Source organism: Phalacrocorax carbo, chromosome 2, assembly GCF_963921805.1.
Source record: "Phalacrocorax carbo chromosome 2, bPhaCar2.1, whole genome shotgun sequence".
Classification (NCBI taxonomy): Eukaryota; Metazoa; Chordata; class Aves; order Suliformes; family Phalacrocoracidae; genus Phalacrocorax; species Phalacrocorax carbo.
Window position 1 is genome coordinate 146,152,612 of NC_087514.1, and position 21,937 is coordinate 146,174,548.

The 21,937-nt window shown below is 37.9% G+C and overlaps 1 protein-coding gene across 2 annotated transcripts; it reads left to right on the forward strand.

The window, feature by feature from the left end:
- The first annotated feature begins 354 nt into the window (after positions 1 to 354).
- ARL5B (ADP ribosylation factor like GTPase 5B) lies at positions 355 to 20,019 on the forward strand. Of its 2 annotated transcripts, none has more exons than XM_064444753.1 (6): positions 355 to 578; positions 8,829 to 8,889; positions 10,141 to 10,288; positions 13,948 to 14,031; positions 15,725 to 15,876; positions 17,890 to 20,019. In XM_064444753.1, the coding sequence occupies exons 1-6, from the start codon at positions 533 to 535 to the stop codon at positions 17,936 to 17,938; spliced, it is 540 nt and encodes a 179-aa protein (XP_064300823.1). In that variant the 5' UTR covers positions 355 to 532; the 3' UTR covers positions 17,939 to 20,019. The 2 variants fall into 2 exon arrangements, with proteins under 2 accessions (XP_064300823.1, XP_064300824.1); XM_064444754.1 differs by having other exon boundaries at positions 357 to 494.
- Positions 20,020 to 21,937: the final 1,918 nt, after the last annotated feature.

The window sequence follows — 21,937 nt, forward strand, 5'->3', positions numbered from 1 at the left end:
GGGGGGAAACGGAGCGCCCTGAAAACCACCAGCCCTTCCCAACCCTAACGGAGGTCGCGACTAGACCCAGCACCGCCCGCCGGAACGACGCGGGGGCGACAGGAAGCGGACGCTCCCGCTCCAGGGAGACCCCCGCGGCGGGGCTGCTCCCACCCCGGGCGGGGAGACACACAAGCGTGCCCCGCGGCCCCCCTCCTGCGTGGGGCTCCCTCCTCCCCGGCCGTGCCAGGCCCGGCACCCCTCGGCTCGTCACCAGCCCTTGGGGAACGCCTGCCCTCCCGCCGCGGCCACCCTCCATGGGCGTACGCGGTGACGCACGGAGTGACGCGGCGTTACAGCCGCGTAGGCGTCGGGGCGGCCCCTCGCGCCGTGCGGCCGTTGGCCGGGGGCGGGACAACGCCGTATGCCTGCCCCCCGCTGCTGTCCCCGGGCCCTGCGGGCTGCGTCCGTCCGGAGGGAGCCGCGGGAGCCGCCGCTGCCTGGCTGAGCCCTGGGTGAGCCCTGGGTGCCCGGCGGGAAGCCGAGGCCAGGCATGGGTCTGCTCTTCACCAAGCTGTGGGGTCTCTTCGGGACCCAAGGTGGGCGCGGGGGCCGGGGCAGGCCGCGGGGAGGGGGGGCGGGCGGCGCGGCGGGGCCGAGGGGGGCCGAGCGGAGCTGGCTGGGCGGGGTGGGGGGCCGCGGGCACCCGCCGTAGGCCGGGAGCCCGCTCTGCTCTCCGGGCTTCCCCTCGGGGCGTGCCCTGGCAAAAGTTGGGCTCTTCTTTGCGCGGCACCTTGAGCGCCGGTCCCGCGGCGCCTCATGCCCGGAGTCGCTTTGTTTCCCTTGCCGGGGTGGTCCCCGCCGCTCCCCCGTCCGACCCGGGTGCCCTCATCGCCTCACTTGCCCCGGGCAGCCCCGCAGGCGCTGCGCTCCCGGGTAGCGCCGCGTCCTGCTGGCTCTCGGGCATCTTTTTTCACCGTTGTAGCGGTTGAAGCTTTGATGGACGATGGTCTTGTTTGTCTTTGCAGACCGTCTGTTTTTAAGTCGGAGTCTGGTATTAGAAACTTGCTATTTTTATCCTTAGTACCAAGAAGAAAAAAGTCACCAAACTTGTGTTGGGGCCTTTGAGGTAAAGATCTGTTTGTGTTCTGGCAAAGATGCTAGTTAAATAAGGTATTGACCCAAGCAAATCACTTATCCAGCCAAGGATAAAAAGGTCGTAAGGGGATGGCGTGCCGTTGTCTCCTACCTAGCGCACCCAGCCCCGCGGTAATGGCTCACGCTCTGATCCAGAGTTCAAAACTTGTGGCTGCCACCACCTTTAGCCCAGATAGTTATCATAAAAATAGAAAATAATGTTTCATCTATTGATTTATTTTAATAAATCTTGTTTACCTAGCATTCGTTGGTTAGAAAATAAAATAGTCAAGAAATTTATTGTTTGTATTGTTTTTCCTTGAGGTCCTGAGTTTCGAGCAGGCAAACTGGTTATTGTTCTCTCATCAGGTTTACCAATGCAAGCTTCATTCCTACTTTAAAGTTCCTAAAAATGTAGTTAAGCTTTTTTGTGCAACACTTTGTTGCCGATAGAATTTTGCAGCTTTGGGAAGGCAGGTACACCTGGTGCCCCTTTAATAGTCTTGTCACTCTCAGTGCACATAACCCATTCTAATTCTGTAAATACCAGAGCAAAGTCTCAGTGTGTGTACCTATTAACATCTATGTATCAAACTGTCTTTTATTGGAATGGGAGTGGGAGGGAGATCCAGGCCATTTAATCATTCCCACGTGTACGCTATTCTACCGCCTCATTCCTGAAGTCTTCTAACAGAGTCTTCTGAATTTGTTGTTCGTGATCTGAAGATTCTTATTTGTCTGAACTGAAAAACCCATTTGGTAAGATTCTAGGTTCCCCCTGTTCTCCAGAAAACTATTAAGTACTGTCTTGGTTTTCATCAAATACTGCAATCTGTGACCCCTTTCCTTCCATGGAAGAGTCTGAAGAGACATCTATAAGCAGAGAACTGATCAGGAGATAACTTCTGGTGACTTTTAGGGTTGGACTGTATGATACTTTATGATGTCAATGTGTATCTTCAGGAAGGAAGAAAGAGGTGCAGTTTAGTTGGTTTTGTTTCCTTTTTCGGTTTGGTGTTTTGGGGTTTGGGTTTTTTTGCTATTATGTGACAATATTAGATTGCGTTGATTCCATTTCATTAGTGGAAAACATGTCTTCGTTACTGTGTATTAATTCCTGAAAGGAAAGCTATTCTTCGTACATTTAAAATGTTAATGAAAATTAATAGCACAGTTAAGATAAATGAGGCAGTGCCATGAAGTACTTAATATTTGGTATTTACCCCAATGAGAGACTTCTGGGGTGTGTTCTCATTTGGGGTTTTGTTGCTGGGGTTCTTTTTGGTTTGGTTTGTTGGGGTTTTTTGCCCCTTCTTCTTATGGTGACCATGGAGAAGAAAGTGAGTTTCTTTTCATGGCCAAAATTAAAACTCCACCCTAGAAAATTCTCTAAAAACATAATTTTTTGACCCATCTAGTGGGAAATTGTTACCTAATTACATGACTATTTTTCTCTAAATAGTGTTATTAATAATAAGGGAGTAATTATTAAGTTGGTTTTGATTGCCCTTCTAGTTATATTAAATCTAGGCGATTTCTTGGAGAATTCATAGGCTGTCCCATAAAATTGCTTGTTGAGCAGACTGCACAGTAGCTTACACAATGATTTTGACTATCTAGAGGGAATATGCAAGTAAACCCTGATGTGTGTGGAGCATATCATCAGCTCATCATGGCTAGTGTGGGTTGTGGTGAAAGTCTGAAGCACTTGATACTGGCAAAATGAAAGGTGAAACAAAGCAAAGATTTAGAAAGTGCCATCTGTCTTCCATCAAGTAGAGCATGGGGGAGGAGGTGTGCCAAAGTACTAGAAGATACAGAACAGGAAATCTTTGGCATTTCACACGAGTATTAATTATGCACTGTACTTTCGATGTATGTAATAGCTGAGCTGAAAATGCCAAATCTGAAAGATATTTGATCAATAATGTCCAGACAACATTAAAGAAATATCTACCGGTGAGCTAATACTCTTAACTCACAGGAGGAAATATGTTGCTAGCTTTCTGAAAAATGCATGTCTTAAGATAACCAACATCTTAAAATAAGCCTGATACAGTTTTGTGCTTTGGGGTTCAGAGCCGTTAGAGTAAATTCATGATCTACAGAAAACAGAGTTTATTCAGAGTGACTTCTGCCTGGCAGGAAAACCATGTAATGAAGGTACCTTAGATCCTGCTAAAGCACTGAATGTCATTTTATTAATCTACACGTCATCTTTACTACTTTGCAATTGATTCTATTCTGTTCTTTTCCAATGGTAAGGATGAGGTACTGGAAGGAAGGTCAAGAGGCTTGACCTAATCTGTTTCTAAAGACATTCAGCGATAAATGTCTGTTAATGTTACCTGTTGACCTCTTTCAACAGCATTGCTTACTATTTGTATGCAACTGTTTTAGCGCTATGATTTGGGTAGCATCTGTGTGTTCTACCAGGGAGTTGAATTTGTTCTGTTTCAGCTCACTGTACATGCAGCAGAAACTGTTCCAGTTGGTTCAGCCCATTTGGATTATGGTTAGCCCAATTTGGCAAACCCAGACTGGCTCCTGGTGAAAAATGTAATGGTTAAAATAGTATGGTGAGGCTTTGACCGGTGTTGGGAACTTTTAGAAGAGGAAACCCTTTGGTTCTTTTTCCTGCTCTCCTGGCAGAATGCACTTGCTTTTCCATTGCAGTGCACCATCTACTCCCCAAATCTGGTGTGTAGGATTATGGAACAAGAAAAGCTACAGTGCAAAGCAGTTTAAGGAAGCTGGGCGATGCCTGTGTTGATCTGTGAGCCAATGACTAATGAAAGAGAGGAAGGTTAACAGTCTCTGCCCTGAGCACAGTCCATCAGGGAATATCTGTTTCGTTCTGTGGATATGTTTGGAAGGGTTCATTTCCAGTTTGGGTTTGGCAGTAGTCTTTAAACAGTGGCTGGTTTTGTTGGGGGGGTGGGGGTGGTAGTGGACAAAACTGTTCCAGGACCTTACTTAATCTTCTTGTTTTCTGGTCTTCATGCCTTTTCAGTGCAGAGGTTAAAGCCTGAAGGAGGGAGGACAATAAGCATTTGTGTGTCTTTCAGCTCTCATTATATATTGTCTCTTAATCAAGTAGTAATTGAATGATGCAAACTGAACTAGAGATACTTTACTTAAAGAGAAACAATTGGCTTAAAAACAGACTTCTGCCTTTTTTCTAGGTGACTTACTGATGGCTTCCTGATTCTTCTTCCTTATGTTTTAAATTGACAAAAGACATTGCAGGAGTATTGTTTTCATTTAAAATATTATGCCCTGCAGCCATTTAAAGTCTAGTTATAAGTGTGTCATAAATTCAGACTGAACTTACACTTATTTTGAAAATAACTTTTAAAAGTATGTTTTAAAATAATCAGACTTCAAAAATTACCTGCTTATCACGGAATGGTAGGGATTGGAATGGATGGAGATTGTCTCATCCAACCCCACTGCTTGAGCAGGGACACCTAGAGCAGGGGGCACAGGACCTTGTCTAGGCGGGTTTTGAACGTCTTCAGGGAAGGAGATTCCACAGCCTCCCTGGGCAGCCTGTTCCACTGCTCTGCCACCCTCATAGGAAAGAAGTTTTTTTCTCATGTTTAGGTGGAACTTGCTGTGTTCCAGTTTGTGCCCATTGCCCCTTGTCCTTGTCCTATGATTCAGTATCCAAATGGCACAGCGTTCTAAGCAACATGTAGTAATATGAATAAATGGTGGAGCAACATTTGCCTGTGTTAACACAAAGTTGAATAAAACTTGCTTGACTTAGCAATCTTGATAGTATTGATGGAATGGTGTAATTGAAACTGTAAGATAAAAACAAAAGTGAGTGTCAGCAACCCTGATAAAGGCAACTCTGGCAGTAGTCAATACCTTGTTCCCTTGTGTGTGTGGTTGATAGAATTCTTTAAGAAGTTCACAAATTTTTATTTTAATTTTTTGAATTATTGTAGTTCAGAGTCTTCTAGGTTGCTTTGAATAAATGCTGTAGGTGTTAAAAAAACTGCTGTAATAATGGTAAGCTCTAAGTCGAGGTGGTTGAACTTCTGTAACTCCACAGTTTTTACTTCACTTAGGCTTGCTGACAGTTCCCAGGCTGTACAATACGGTTAGCAGAGACCATTATCTGGAAAATCAAATGGATTTTGGTGCCAATGACTACTAAAGGCTACTTTCTTGTAATCAAGTCTGGAAATACAAGATGTATTTAAGCAGTTCCTTTGTGTTTATAAGAAGACTGTAAGGCAGCTTTTAGTGTACAGAATGAATACTTGTATTGAAATGCCTTTGAGCTTTGGTAAAATTCTATTCCTCCTGCCTCCTCTTCAGCAAACTTCTGTCTGCATTCTGTCTTCAGCCTTGCAACCTCCAATATTGTTGTTCTGCAGAACTAGATGTGAGTTTTATCTTTCACAGCCTGAAAAGTATCAGTACCCTTTCTGATATTCATTTCTTCTTTCAAATACGTTGGAAGAACCTTTCTTATCATTAAAGTATTTAGAAATATTTTTAATTTTTGCAAATTAGAAAGAGGAAAGGGCAAAGTTCTGAGAATTGAATCTTCAGGTTTGGGTCCTTTTACCACAGAGGAATGTAGAAGAGTAAGTGAAGAAAAGAGCATATTGTGTCTTCCTTCTAACATCTGCAGGAAGATCATCTTCACTGTCCTATTATTTTGTAATACAAGACTGCCAGAGATCTTTTTTTAACTATACTATATTTTTTTTAATTTTTTTAAGCAGTCTGCCAGGAATGGTTGGTATAACAGAATTCTTTGGATTCTTTTAAACGGTAGTCTAATACTGTCTTTTTTCCCCCTCCCTCCCCATGTATGCCTACTTTTTCTCCTTAATTTTTTTACCTCTTTCTACCTGATTTCTAAAGACTCTGCTCTTCTGCTCTGGCAACTCTGTTATGGATTTTCTTCTTTCTTTGACAAGAACGTGGTGGACTGGGAAGATATTCATGAATACAGCCCAAACTGAGTTTGAATACCAGCCAGTGAAAGGGAGAAACTTGGGTTAGTCTGTAAGTACAGAACACAAATATGAGCATAAATCACCGCCTATGGTTTAATCCATAATTGTTCTTTCTCTTAAATGTAGCATCTACCTACTACTAGTTTCTCTTGTAAAGAAGTACTCGTCTTGCTAAAATTTTGTTCTTAGTTTGGCAGTTTTTAAGTTCACATGTTTCTCCTCTAATGTACATCTACAAGTAAAAATTCTGCAATCTAACCAAACTAGACAGAAATTCAGCTTTCAAATATGTTTGTAAGTAAAGAGTTTTCCGTTAGTGTAGATGACAATTCTGAAAGCAGCTGCCATTAATAAGAGGTGGAAACCGCTGTTTGTATGGGATACTGATGCTTTCATCTTATTATTTCCACCCCCAAATCAACATTAAATAACACTTGTGTGACTGGTTCTTGTCACATTGTACCATTTGACTACAGAGTAACACAGATAAGCAGTGCCTTCTTTTCCCAATTAGTGCTGAACCGTTTCACACTTCAGTGGTTTTCAAAAACAGTCACCTCAATGGGGATTTTTTTCTCATTAAGTAGCGAGATATTGTTCAGCCCAATGCTTTTCTCATTAGTTCCTAAGTACAACTGTATTCTGATGTGAAGGTGGGAAAGAGCAATGTAATGCCTGACTGGAATTCCTTTTCTTTTCCTTCTTAAAAATAACTCAAACAAAATGTTGCAAAAGTAGAGTTGTCCTCCTCCAGACAATAGTTGACAACAAAAGGGTGTTTCTGTGTTTGAACTTTGAAAGCCCTTCAAACTTAACTGAATTTTAAGAAGAGGTGGACAGTCTAGCTATGTGGCATGGTTTTTTACAGTTGAAAGCAGAGGATTTCATACCATTTGTGTATTGGGAAAGGTTATTAATTACTGATGCTGCCTGTTATGGGGCTAGAAGTATTACTGGATTTCCGGCCAGGAAACATTCTTTCCTTCGAATATCTTGGCAGGACACCATAGTAGGGGAACTGATACAAGGAGATACATTTCAACATTTGTTAGGGCCGTATCACGTAGCAGAATGTCTAAAAGTCCTAAGCAAGAGATTGTTTTATTAAAACCACTTTCAGTATGAAAAGACCTGGGTTATTACATATAAATAGATTAAAAAAAACAAACACCACTTTAATTCTTCCTTAGACCACCAACTGGCAGGCAAATAGCCACCAATTTGATATTTATGATAGGTCTTCTGACCTTTTAGTAATTTGTTATAAGTTTTGTAGATAAAATGTGGTATTTTAGGGGAAATCTTTAAGCTGTGGACCATGTTTTGCTTTTGTATAAGTGCCCTAGAATTTTAGATATTACTCCTTCAAAAATGAGCCTGTTCACAGACTTTTTATGCAAGTTTTACTTCTACTATCCATTTGTAAATTCTCTGCTCTCAATTGATTTGCTTTTTTGTCAGTAAGCAGATCAGTATCTCCTAACTTCACACATGTATCAAAATAACCAGCATTCTAACTAGCTGTGCTGCTGTATTTGAAATTCTAAGACGGATTAACTACAGAGAAGCATATGAGTTTTGGGGGTGGGGGGGCATTGGTTTTGGGTTTTGTTTCCCCTGTGCCTGGAAAAATAACATTCCAGCATTTGGAAGATCACTATTTTCTAAGCTGGGCTTCCCAGCAGGTTGAGGGAAGTGATCTTTCCCTTCTACTCAGCACTGGTGAGGCCTCACCTGGAGTAGTGTGTCCAGATCCAGGCTCCTCAGTACAAGAGAGGCATGGACATACCGGAAAGAGTCCAGCAGTGGGCCACAAGGGTGATTAAGGGACTGGATCATCTCACATATGAGAAAAGACTGAGAGACCTGGGACTGTTTAGCCTTGAGAAGAAAAGGCTCAGAGGGGATCTTACTGATGTGTATAAATACCTCAAGGGAGAGTGCAAAGAGGACAGGGCCAGGCTCATCTCGGTTGTGCCCAGTGACAGGACCAGAGGCAGTGGGCACAAACTGAAACACAGGAGGTTCTCTCTGAACGTCAGGAAGCACTTTTTTGCTGTGAGGGTGACTGAGCACTGGCACTGGTTGACCAGGGAGGTCATGGAATCTCCTTTCTTGCAGATGCTCAAAAGCTGTCTGGACATGGTCCTGGGCAACTGGCTCTAGGTGGCCCTCCTTGAGCAAGTGGGTTGGACCAGATGACCTCCAGAAGTGCCTTCCAACCTCGACCATTCTGTCATTCTGTGACTTTACAGTTCAGAAATCGCAATGTTGAAATTTGTGATCTATTCAAATACAGCTTCCTCTTAGTTTTTACTGTGCGAGTGATGGTGGTCCCTTAACAAGTGGTTATTATTGAGCCTTGAATGTTAGGCTCAATATTTTTTGCAGTCTTTGGATGTTTGGTGATGCTCTTAAGACAATACACTGCTGTAAGTTATATTTTTTCATCGTTCTTTTATTTCTAAAACTAGATTTTTTTATGAATCACATTAGTAATCATTCCTTTATGAAGACTTCCAGTACTGACTTTTCCTAAAACTGTAATCTTAGGAGAAGATGAGGCTTTGTGGCTTTTTTTTTCTGTCCTAAAGTCACCAGCAGTCTGTGTAAGCTATTGAAATGAGACAAACAAGCAGTTGTTTTCTTCAGTACGAAAAAGTGATTAACCAGAATTATCATTATTGCTGTTTCCACTAATTTATTCTTGTCCTTTTTGTGTATATGCAGAGCACAAAGTAATCATAGTGGGACTTGATAATGCTGGAAAGACTACTATTCTTTACCAGTTGTAAGTACATGAACTATTTTGTTTTTCTGTTTACATTTTAGTATTTGTCACTGTTTAGTCATTGAAAGTTCAGCTTTGCAACCTGGCAGAATCTCTAGGGTTCTAGATCACAGTTTGTACATTAATGGTATTAGTTGTTTTAAACAGAGTAAATATTTAAGGATAAGTGAAGAAACTGCAGTGATTTAAAACTGAACTGTAAATTGAATAACAAAATTGTACATACAAGCACAAAGTGAATTGCAAATTCTTTTGCCATCAGAGCCTATCGTTATTGGTAAGCATAGGAATAATCCTGTCACCAAGAACTGCAGAGGAGGTGATTTCTAAATTAATGGAATTTCTAGCTGCTCTTCAAAAATCCATAAATGTTTCCAAATGTTTCCTGATTCCAGTGTCTAAAATTTGTGATGGAAGATTCCTTAAAATAGTATTTCATCTTGTCTAAGTCTTACCTTAAGCATTTTCAATAGCGTCATTGCACCCAAATCTTGCCACCATTACAAGAATATCTATGATAAATTCAAGAATATTAGCAGGAACACAATTACTATTGTAATTGTGGAAAAGGAAGAGGGTGTAGCCAAATTACTACCCATGTATTTGGATACAAAGGCAGCAGAGGATGTTTTCCAAAAAACCTTTTTCCTAAGTGTTTTTGACAAAACTCAAAGGTAGAACTGAGAAATTTTCAGCTAAGTAAACAAACAGTCCTTAGGAATTTGTTTTAATATTGAGTTACTAAGTTGAGTGCTCCAATAAATTTATATTCTGATTTATATTTTGCACAGTTTAGTGTTTGCCTTATATGGCATCTTTAGAATAGCAGCTTCTACTTTGAAACAAGTGCATTTTAAGTATCTGTTAGTGTCCTTTAAAAAGAGAAGTCTCTTAAAATACAGATGCTTATCTATTTGTTATAAGCCTTTTGTGTGCTTACTTTTCATGACTGATGTCTTTAAGCATGTCTACAATCTCTGCTACAAAAGCACACTAGAACTTTGTCAACCACAGTTTTTAGTCTAAATTCAGATTGAACCAATCTTTTCACTAAAGAACTGCTCTTAAATATTTGCTTTATTTCTATAAAAATTAAAATATATAGCTTTTTGAAATATGCCTAGTTTTAAATATTTTTTTTATCAGTTACACTTATTTACTTTTTTGACAAAAAATGTGTTGTAATTAAGCTGTGACAAGCCTTGTGGATTTTACTGGCTGGTCTTTATGGTGTGATATTGTTTCCTTTAGCTTAATGAATGAAGTGGTTCATACTTCTCCAACCATAGGAAGCAATGTAGAAGAAATAGTGGTGAAAAACACTCATTTCTTAATGTGGGACATTGGAGGACAAGAATCATTACGGTCATCGTGGAATACCTATTATTCAAACACAGAGGTATGCGAAGTTCCTTTGAAATCGCACATTCAGTAAGTTTGTTTGAAATTGTATTTATTTATTTAGGTATAGTAGTAGATTTTTATAAAGATTGCAGCTGTATTATTTTTAAATCTTTTTGAGGAAGAACAAACCCCAAAAGTATAAGGCATCTCTGGTATGCAGCCAATTTTTCTGGTAATATTTGAAGTATTTTTCCTGTATAGTTCACAGTAATGTTGTTTGATCTGTGGTATAAACTGTGAAGTTAGACTTTTTTCCTAGTGTCACAAATGCAGGTTTGTGGATATGGCTGACTACACCAAATTGTTGCAAATACAACCTTGTGTATCATGCTGACTACACCAAATTGTCAGGAATATGATTTGTTACACAGCTTTAGTTAGCAATCTAAGGTTTATTAATACTTTTGAGACAGATCACAGTGTTAGGCTGTGAAATTCTTAACAGCATTAGCCAATTTAAAACAGCAATTTGATGGAGTTTTCTACAATCAACAGAGTGACTTAAAGATTCGAGAATGGCAAGGTTTACTCAGTTACATAGAAGTGCACAAAGGAAATTGAGGTATACTCATTAGAATGATTCAGAGGGATTGTGGATGCAGGGAATAAAAAGGACCCTCCCGTTGAGTCAGGAGGTACAGAATAGACCCCCTTGCTTTCTAAACTTCTTTCTGAGAGAAGTCTAGGTGTGGCTAGGTCCCTATGGGAATAGGGATAATATATATTGCCTGGTGCCCAAGTCCTAACAACCAAGATAACAGTAAGACAGAGCTTATCTTGGGATCCCTGGGTGGTCCTGATGTACCATTCAGGCAGCAGATAGCCCAGGTGTGGACAGAAATTACGTGATGGCCAAGTCGTTATGACTAAGATAACAACACAATAGAGCTCATTGTGGGATCTCACAGTGGCCCGGGCTGGGGGGGAGGGCTGCACCACCACACACCTAGGCAATCAAATTATATCAAAATACATTTCAGATCAAATGGGGTTTTTGTATGTTTTTTCAAGTAGATTAAAAAGAAAATTTTGCAATGTACTTTGCAAATTCATTGAGGATTTGCAGTGGTTAATCTAACTTCTGTATGCCTACTCTGAAATGTTTTTGAGGTAATGATAATTAAGGATGAGGAATAAAACTTTCTCTAGGCAACAGTATTTAAAAAGCTCATCAACTTGTGGCTTTTATCCAAGGGGTAATGGAAAGCCTAGCTGTGCACTACTCATACTCAGGTAAAGCTGCCGTTGCTGGCAAGGTTGGAGTAGAGCTCAGCAACAGTTGTCTCCTGGGGTTTTCTTTTTTATGCCCGTCTTTCTGATGCCAAAAGGTTATCTATGCAATGTGCACATAAAATCTCTGTAGGCTCACTTTGAGACTTCTCCATTAATGTACAAGTTTTTAGACTTCATTTCTCATAATTTCTACTAAAAGTAGAGATCTCTTGTAGATATTGCTTGTTATATAAGCATTCCATTCTCCCACAATATGAGTTTTTTTGCCCTGTGCTCCCCTTTGAGAGAGTGATCCACCCCAGATGTTAAGCAACTTTTTATCAACTGAAAGCCTTGTGATGACATCTCAACCTTCATCTTTAGTATTTTAAACTTACTTTTAATTTTATCTGGAAAAGTATGGCTACATCTAAGACGCATGCACATGAGGGTGAAGAGACTTCTGCCAGCATTATCTGGTACAATAAGTTCTTGACGTTTGTCCATTGAGAATCTTTGATTTTGGAATTTGGGGAGATGCATATATTAGGTCTTTTTTGATCATTTTAGAATGTTGTTCATCATATTCTGGCTAGTAAGCGTTTGAATTCTAGTGCTTTCTATCACGTGGAAAGAAGAACTTTCCCTTTACTTAGAAGCTTTGACTGCTGGAAACAGCTGAGGAAGAAAAAGTGTGTGTTTGGTATGCTAATCCTAGCTTCCCCAATATGAATAATTCCTTCACTGTTCTGTCTCATCTTCCAGACATCTTAAAGTCACAGCAGCATTAAATTGACTTAGTTTTTAATACTTTGTGGTCACTTTCAATGGGTAGTGAATCTCCTTAATTTTATAAGGCAAAGTGATTTGGAGCATATGTTGGAGAATTATAGCAGTGACTTCTAATCCTCCTTTTTGTTACTATCTCTCTTTTCTCTTTTTCCTTATCTGTAAATTGAAGCAATCTAAACAAAATCTTTGGAGTAACATAAAAATCGTGCAAATAAGCTTCTCAGTGCATACCTGTGCTAATTAGCTTCAACTTAATATGGCTGATTCTGCAATTCTGTTTTAAGAGTCAGACCATATTCTTACAGAAAGAATGCTGAGACAGGCTTACAGACACAAGATTTGCAGGGGCAGGAAAGGGGAGGGAGCTGCCATGGTTAAGTTTGTGGCGGTGGGGGAAAACAAGAAGAATTACAGTAAGAGAGAAAGGATGGGAAAGTATTCCCATCTAGGCAGAAAAGTGATGGAGTCTCTCAGATGAACGTCATCTCCTTGGTTTCCTCTCTAGGGTAGCATGTGTTATGTGTTCCTTGTAATTTTTTTTCTTTTTTTATAGTATCTGTATAATTCTCATCAGAACATGCTTGATCTCCCTACTGGTTCTGGTTGTTCCCACCTATGATGATGTTAGCACTGCTTGGAGCATGCTCTGGGCAGGGCAAACGTCAAACACAGATCAGTTGTTATGGTTTGTGTACACATACTGTTGTATAATACTTACAAGCATTTACTTGAGTATTACCTGTATGTAACGCCATGTCTTTTCCACCGCTAGTGTAAGGCTATAAAATAGAAGGTACAAAATAAGGGGCAGAAGGAGTGGGGTAAAAGAGAGTAATTGTCACTGGTATGAAAATTCCGTCCCATGGGAGACCTGGTGTACCAGACCTAACAGTGTCTCAGGATTCACAAGTGCATGGCCATGAGAATAATGTGCCTGGCAGGAAGAGTAAGGGTAAAATCACTGCTAATAGCTGTCTCCAGGTGCCTGGGTAGAAGGGTGCAAAGTTGTTAGTGAGAAGCCAACTGCACAGGCCCTTTGCTTTACAAAAGTCAAGGTGTTGTGCAAAAATGTAATGCTAAACCTTACAGGTACATAGCTTTCTGAGGTCTGATGTACTACTATGAAATAACATTTGTTAAGTCTTGTGAGTAAGATGATGCTAAATTGCTAGAAATGCTTCTTTCAAAATAGGGATTTTCAATTTCAATTTTATAGTTTTCTGAGAATGCAAGTAGTAGTGCACAGTAATAGCTGTTTTCATTGATAAATGTGTAGCAAGTTTGCCACCCACACATCAAAGGTAATCCGCTCTCTGTAGGTGCTTTTGGTACCTACATCACTATTTTGCTTATGACATAGAGCCTGAAAATCCACCAAGGAGATTAACTGTAGTACATAAAAGTCGTGCTGAAATGTACAAGCACAATAATTTTTTTGTTTGATGTTTTTTTTTAAACTATAACCTTAATGTATGTTTTCCAGGGCTCTAGCAAAAGACTGTAACAATAAACCTCTTGTTCTATTTTCTAGTGTGCTCTGAGTGTCTCTCTCTCTTATATAGGAAGACTTGTGGTAGTGGTCTCTTGCAAATGTGCTTTCTGTAATTTATATGTTGTACTTACGTACTGTACTAATGTTTTTTCCCCTAGTTCATCATTCTTGTTGTTGACAGCATTGATAGAGAGCGACTTTCTATTACAAAAGAAGAACTTTATAGAATGCTGGCTCATGAGGTATGCTAGGGAGTTGGGATAATAGTTTTCTTTCTTTTGCTGTGAACAGTCAAATAATGTTACATACTTCCTATGTTAGCAAAAGTTATACTGTGACAAAAGAATTTCTGAGCCTAAATGTGCATGTGTATGTTGATCACATTTTAAAACCATGTAAATTATAAATAGGAGAATTATTATGAAGCAGTCATAATTATGACCCTTCACTTTGCAAATATTGAACTTGTAAAATATCTTAAACTGCATATTAATGTAACTGGGTATTATTGTTCTCCACCACTATCTCTCTACTTTTAGTTAAATGGTTAAAATTTGAAGTAACTTATTTATTTATTTATTTTTATTTTGGAAACTAGGCAATTCCATTTCTCTTTCTTGTTTGTTTTAATCTCATTCCTTAAAATTAAGGAGCGTATCCAATACTATGAATAAATTAGTTTCATTCTGAGTTATTATGTTTGTAGTTTTATTATTCTATGTTGTATTGAGGACTGTTCAGCATTGGGTCAACTCCCTTAAACATCCTAAATTAACGTCTGTATTGGATTATGTTAACGTACATTAGAACCTTCTGTGGTCACTCTCAAACTAAACTAGGGTTGGTTTAAATCTAAGTGTCTCCATTTTTAAAGCAAAAAGATTTAATACATGCAAGTAATTCTGTGGAGTTCATTTATCCAGGAGATTTGTATTGTTTCAAATGAGTGAGGTTTTCTACTTTATTGTTAATATAGTTTGGGTGTCGTAGTAAGGAGCAAATACTACTGCTACCAAAAAAGGCAGAAAGATGACTTTTTGTGGTGAAGCTTTCCCATGTAATTTATTAGTTTCCAGTGTTACAAACTCTTATGAGATTGTAATCTACCACCTCTTGAAAACAGTCGGTAGGTCTAGACTGGACCACTTGCAGGAGTAAATTTTCAACTTCAGACTATAAAGGTTTGGGGTTTTTTTTCTTATGATGGAAAAATTGTCTCAAAATTTAATACACATTTAAATGTGTTGAACACACTTAATTACAGCTGTCAGCTTCCTGAGTATTGAATTTGTTTACCCTTCTGCAGGCCTAAAACCATACCTCCCAGTTCTTGTCTCATTGCTGTGTGGAATCCTAATTTCCATACAGAAAAAAAAACCAACTTTTTATTAGTTTCTGTTTGTACTAAAGCTGCTGCAGCGTTATTAGAGCTTCCTATTTGGAGCAATAGGATAAAGCTTTTAAGAATTTAGATGGCTTTCTTAAATTGTTACTGCTATAATCACTACAGAACTTGTTTAATGAAGTTGAAAGTAATTTCCAGCGAATAATATCTAGCAGGCTTTTCTACTTGGTATCTGATGTAGATTTTGGAATGTTTATCCAGTAATAATTCTGCTGGCTGGCTGGCTTGGAGCTTTATGAAATATATTTTAACAGGATTTTAATTAGTTAGCATATGAAAGCGTGGTCAACACCAAACGGATAGTCATATAATATGTTATAATTTGATTCTCTGTGGTGGAGAACACTTCTGAATAAATTAGCTTCTACAGTCTTAATGTAATTAATTTTTAATGTAGTAAGTTGTTAAAATGCTATGCTACTGTGTAATTGTAGATTATCTCCAATACAGTTCTTTTAAGAACTTAAGTTAATGCAATAGCCTTTTAGTTCTTTACAATAACTATGATGAATATTATAAATCACTTCCAGGATTTACGGAAGGCGGCAGTTCTCATCTTTGCAAACAAGCAGGACATGAAAGGTTGCATGACAGCTGCTGAGATATCTACGTACCTCACCCTTAGCTCCATAAAGGATCACCCATGGCACATTCAGTCCTGTTGTGCTTTGACAGGAGAAGGGTAAATGCTTACTGCTTAGTATAGTAATATCCAGTAAATGAGAATACTGATTTAGAAGCCTATGACACCAATGTGGATTTCCTGAAAGAACGTATTTTCTGATCTTTGCAGTCAGAGGGACATTTTGAATTTTTCCTTTTCTTTATTGAACCTTCTGGTTATTTTTTCACAGGTCAAACTCCAAATTTGTATTAAAGTCTTTCAGCTTATTGTTTAAAAAAAAAAGAAAAAAACAACACAAAAACCCCACACAAAACAACCAACAAAAAAAACCCCCAAACACCCCCCCCCCCAAAGGTGTAGCTGCTGTCTTAATTGTTTACTCTCAGTGTGCTACGTCCTCATTCTGTGTGTCTTTGTGTAGTTAAATAAGCTACTGTCGTCTTCCTTTACATTATGATCAGCTGTAAGCTTCTAAGCTGGGGGGGTTCGGCAGGGGGTTGTTGTTGGGTTTTGATTTTTTTTTTTCCATTTTGGTTGGTTGGGTTTTTTGGTAAGCATTCAAACATAATTTTGATGAAAAGGTACATAGATCTGGCGTAAAACAAAATCGTTACCAATAGTAAACCTCTTATTTGTATCTGGCTGATGTAGCTAATTTTGAAACTTGTACACCTTATGCCAGCAATGACTAAAATGGAAAGCTGAGCTTTCCTTAGGTCCTTTGTCTATAAGGATCCAAAAACATTTTTGGATGCCTATAACAAGTTGGATAGTGTCTTGCTTACATGGTTTGAAGTGTGCTAATCTTTCATCTTGATTCTTAAAGCAGTCTTCTAATGTGTGATAATTAGAGGTTTTTTTTCATCTGTGTTGTACAACCTTTACAATACTGTGGTCTTGTGACATCAGAAGTAGTGAATCCAACTGAGTATTTGGGAAGTGGGAGCATCTTCCTCACTTCTAGCATGAAGTGTTTTCTAATGTAATGGAGATGTCTTGTAGAGTGATTGGTAGCATTTGCTTCCTTAGAGTGGGATGTATTAGTGAAAACAAACTGGGTTTTGGCTGAGTCTTTGGATTGTATTGTTTCATTCTAAGCATTAACTCTGCTTTCCTCTTACCAGTTTTGCCAAAGTTGCTTCTGAGTAGTTTATGTACTACCTTAGGTCTTTAAATGAGTTGGCATTTGGAGGAAGGTAGAATTTAATTAATATGAACTTTGGTTTGGAAATACTGGCCATCCTAGGCTGCTTCTTTCTTAGTTAAAAAAAGATGAGTAATTAGAATACTTAAAACTGTGACAAGAGTGAGATCAGCTCATTAAAAAAAATATTCCCAGAGTTAGATCGCTGAGCTGAATCTTGCTGAGGAAGATCTGACAGAAGTCTAGGGAAATTAGCCCTGTGCGAGTGAAGCTAGCCCTCTTGGATAGCTAAGTCATGATCTATTCTAGAAAGGTAAATCTTAAAGGTAGCATAAATGAGGTAATCAGTTCCCTATAACATCAAAGGAAAGCCTATCTTCTGAAATGCAAGACTTTTAAATAGAGATGCAAATTGAGTGAGTAAGCAAATTAGATCCCATGCAGTCTTGGTGTTGAACATAAACATATTTTTAATTTTGTAATGGGATTTTGGAATTCTTGATACACTGTCTTTTCATGAACCAGTTCAGTCTGGGTACCTGTCCCTTGTCTTTCAGTATTAGTATGTAAAGGTCTAGCTTTCAAGTAAGCAGTCTTTCATGGGAAACCTGTAGAAAAAGAAAAATGGATTTGGTTCCATGTACTTATGAGTAAGCATGTTAACAAAAGTGTCTTTTAGATATATAAGGGAAGAAAAACTGAAGGAGTGCCAAGCTTCAATGAAATAGCATGCTTGGCCATCTTCTTGTGGTTAAAGCCTAAGCAGACTTAAATTAAAACACTATTTAAGCTGTTCAAGTTTCAATCCTAATTCCAGCTGATTTTATTTATTTTAAGTAGATGTTTTTAAACATAAAAACAAGTAGAAGATACTTTAAAGATGCTGGAATAGAACTAGCACCAATATAACATCTCTTATCTTTCAGATTATGCCAAGGCTTGGAGTGGATGACCTCCCGTATTGGAGTGAGATAGCTGCTTCCCCACCCCCAAAAGAAGAGACTTCTATTTATCCTGTGAACATGTACATTTTTCTCTACTTCTGGCTGCTGAGGCAGTGACCCTGTTTAATTTATATCAGCCAATCCCCAAGCTGTACTTGAATCAAGTGCAGTTGAACTGAAACACAAAGTATTTTCTTAACTTTTTTTAATACACTAATCTTCAACTGGATGAATATATGTGAATCTGTTTTTAAGCATTGAAATTCCTCTGAATGTGTATTCTAACTTTTTCAAGGATAGCTTTTTAAAATGTTTTGTCATTGTCAATATTTCATACTTCCTCTTTCTAAGTAGTTTATATAACTTACTAACAGAAATGAGCGCAGTTTGTTTAATAATGAAAAAGTAGTAAGTAGGTTGACTTTACTCTGGCATAGCATTAGCCTCTAAGGATAACCATGTCTCCAGCTGGGCTTCCTGGAACATCAGTAGAGTTCTAGCCAGCACAGGAGTTAATAGTTACAAATGCAAATTTTTAAATGCTGAATGAGTTAGTTATAGTTAATATTGTCATGGCTTTTAACCTGGTATATAACTGAACTTCTGCCTTAAAAGAAAACTATTTCATTCTCAGTTTCTCTGGTAAGTAGTTCTAGGATATGATTCTTTTACTTGAAAATACATCTCTGTACAGTGGATAAAAAAAAATTTCCTATTAAGTGCTGGTTTAGTCATTTAGAACTTGAATACCTTTTTAAAAATAAACTTCTTGATAATTACATTTGGAATCTTGGCAGCCAGTGTTACATGTAGACTTGCTGTAATCTGTTACAATTTTAAATACTGTATACGTGAGCCTTCCTCACCTTTTAGTGAGTGCTGTTTTCTAAATTAATGCAAAATCAAAAGGGAAGCCAGAAAACAAACAGAACAAAATCATGGTGCTGTATCTGTAGACTTCAGAGTGAAGCTAATCTTGACATTTATTTACCTACTATCAAATATGTTTTCAGATTCTGTTGCAGAGGAAATATTTTGCCTTAATTTTTGTTTTTAGTCTTATTTGTAGGAGCGGAGAACTTTTGGTGGTGTTTGAGTTAGATTCATTCACTTGACATTTAGGAACTGAAAGTTGAAAAGTAGAGAGCTTCCATTTGAAAAGCAGGCGTTGAAAGGTTGGACCTAATAATTCTGAATACAGTTTGAAGGGGATGAAGTTAGATCTGGAAAGAGATATAAAGCTATGGGTAAAGCTAATTTAAAATATTACATGCCAATAAAAAAAAATCCCCAATCACCAAACACCCTAAAAACCATCTGAGAAAAAGAAATAAGGGAACAAAAGCAGTAGTGGACACTCAATTGCTAGTGAAATCCCAGCAGCAGTCAAGGATCTAGCCTACACAAATGTTTAGCATGCCTTCAAAAAGCACCGTTCTGCACTTCTGCCTGCCTAAAAACCATGTGGAGTCTCATTACTGGAACAATCATGGTAATTGACTTTTAATGACAAAATGTTTTTGAAAGATCTTGTTTTGATAATTCAAGCACACCAAGTTTTCTTAAGAATTTTAAGTTTTGTAGATTTCAATTTGATTCCATTTTTATGTGAGCAAAGCTCAATAAAATTTTAAAAGTATTAGCAAATATGTTGTCATAAGTGTTAAAAAGACGACTTTGAATACATGTGGAATCAGTGATTGTTTGAATGAAGTTATATTAGTGCTGGTTTGCAAAAGCCACATTTAGGAGAAAGGCTATGTTGAGTGTCAAGTCAAAATACTCAGAAAATAATTTACATCAGGGAAAAGTAGTGCTTAAAGAAAAAAGAGGAATGCAAGGCAAGCTTAAAATCTCATACTAAAGCTTCTTGCTTTGATTATCATGCTAAAAACTGCTCTAATGTGTGAAAATAAGATTTGTAATTAAGGAAGAAGATTATTAATTTAAAAATAAAATGATACTGTGAATGAGGTTTCTTGTTTGGTGACTTAACAATTTGCAATTTAGATTTATTTGCAGGTTTATTTTTATGTAATTCAGAATGTAGTCCTGAGTATTTATAAAAAGCACTATCTGGATGTATAGCCCTTTTGACTGTTTGTTGGTTTTTTTTTAAAAAAGGGCATGATTTTATGTTTAACACTTTCCAGGTAAAACCATGCATAAATATATAGTTTGATTACTAAATCCAGTCCCACCTGAGGTAATACAGCTAACTTTGATTAGGAGGAAATGGTCATATCATAGACGTTAGGACATCAGGATAATGAAAGTTTTTTGAATGAATGTAAATTCCTTAACACTTAAGACCTTTGAGTACCTTTACAGAAGGAAACATTCTTGACAATAGCTATGTTTTGGTCACCTTACTACTTCATTTTTTACAACAGTTTTCCATTTATGATATCTGTTTGTTCACAGCATTTATGCTGTGGTTTGTTTTTTCGACAAAGGCTTGGCATGGAATTTTGGGGGTTTTATTTTTAGTTGTCTTCAGAGCCCATTAAACTAAAAATAGTTTTATTAAAATAATTTTTACAGTGCTCTCGAACACTGCATCTGTCTTTGCACTGCCAAATGCTGCATTATTCTTGTTAATCTGTATGTAGTAAATATATTGCAGGTAGTTCTTGTACTTCGAAAATATTCTGCATTTAATATGCTGTTCACAAAGTGTTCACAAAGAACTCTTAATCAGCTTCTCAGAGGAAATCAGAAATGCAAGGAAACATTTAAAAACATTCTTGAGTAAAATGTCACAAAGATTTTTCTCCTAAATAATCCATTTTACTCAAAATACTGGATACTGAAATAGAGTAATTTATGTGTGTGTTGTAGTCTATAAAATCAGACCTGTTGTGTTAAAATAATGCATCATAGTATAAGAGAAATAGTTCTGGTTTGTTTAGCAGCCTCTGTGAGCGTGCACCTTTACGCAATTTTTGTCATGCTTGGATGAGGTTGGCAGGATCTGCTTTTTGAAAGTAATCCTTGCAGACTTTCAAGCTTTTTTGCTTAATTGAATTTGCTTAGTTTATTTGAAGTGGAATTAAGTTTTACAGTAAGACTTTCCCTTTTCCCTTCCCTGATGTGTTCGTCTGTAAGTTTATGGTTGTTACTAAGTAGATCCAGTAATAATTTTAATGTTTCCCTCCTTGTTAATAATTTTAAGACTGAATAAAACCTTATTGCATAAATAAGTGCTAGAAAAAAAAAGCTAGCTAATTGAGTAGTGAGTGTACTATCCTTCCTATCTTTTTTTGGTCCAGCTAACTTTTATCTGCTTCAATAATACATGGTAAGTAAAAACCATTTACTAAGGGAAAAAATATGTTTTGTGATCATAAAAAGTTGCTTTTCTCTTTGTACCGTTTAGCACATTAAAGTGGGTCATTTGTGGTTAAGAAGGAAACAGTTTTCTTCCCTTTCTTTACCCTACAGTTCACAGTTACTGTAGCTTGCAAATATTCAAGTGCTCTCTATTATAATTTCATATACTGAATTTTTGAAAAGTTCTTTGTAAACTGAAATGCCCCCTGTAAAATTGAATTTACTGCAATTTGATTTTTTTCCAGTTTTGAAAATAAAATATTTCATTTTCATTTACATTTCACCATGTAAATATTGCAATAGACACCAAAATAGGGTTTTGGGGTGGAAAAAAGCCCTCATGAAAAAATATTTAAGTGGTAGATTTTGTGCTCTTCAAGTAATTTTTTTTTTAGAGACTACTTTCATTGTGTTCTGGGGTTTTTTGTTGAAAGAAAAAAAACCTCCCTTCTGGACACAACATAATGTGTAGTCAAATATTTATAGACAGATCAGTAATTTATGCTGAGTTGTGAAATCAGGGGTGGGAGGGTGGGAAGTACAGCCAGTTGAATTCCTGTTTTTCTGTTCAATCTGACACGATTTCATAAGGATAAGATTTAAACAGTAGGTACTTTTTCAGCGCCTTTGCCTTAATTTTGAACTTTCTAATTTAACATGGTATGTTTCCTTTCCTCCCAGCAATTCCAAAAATCTT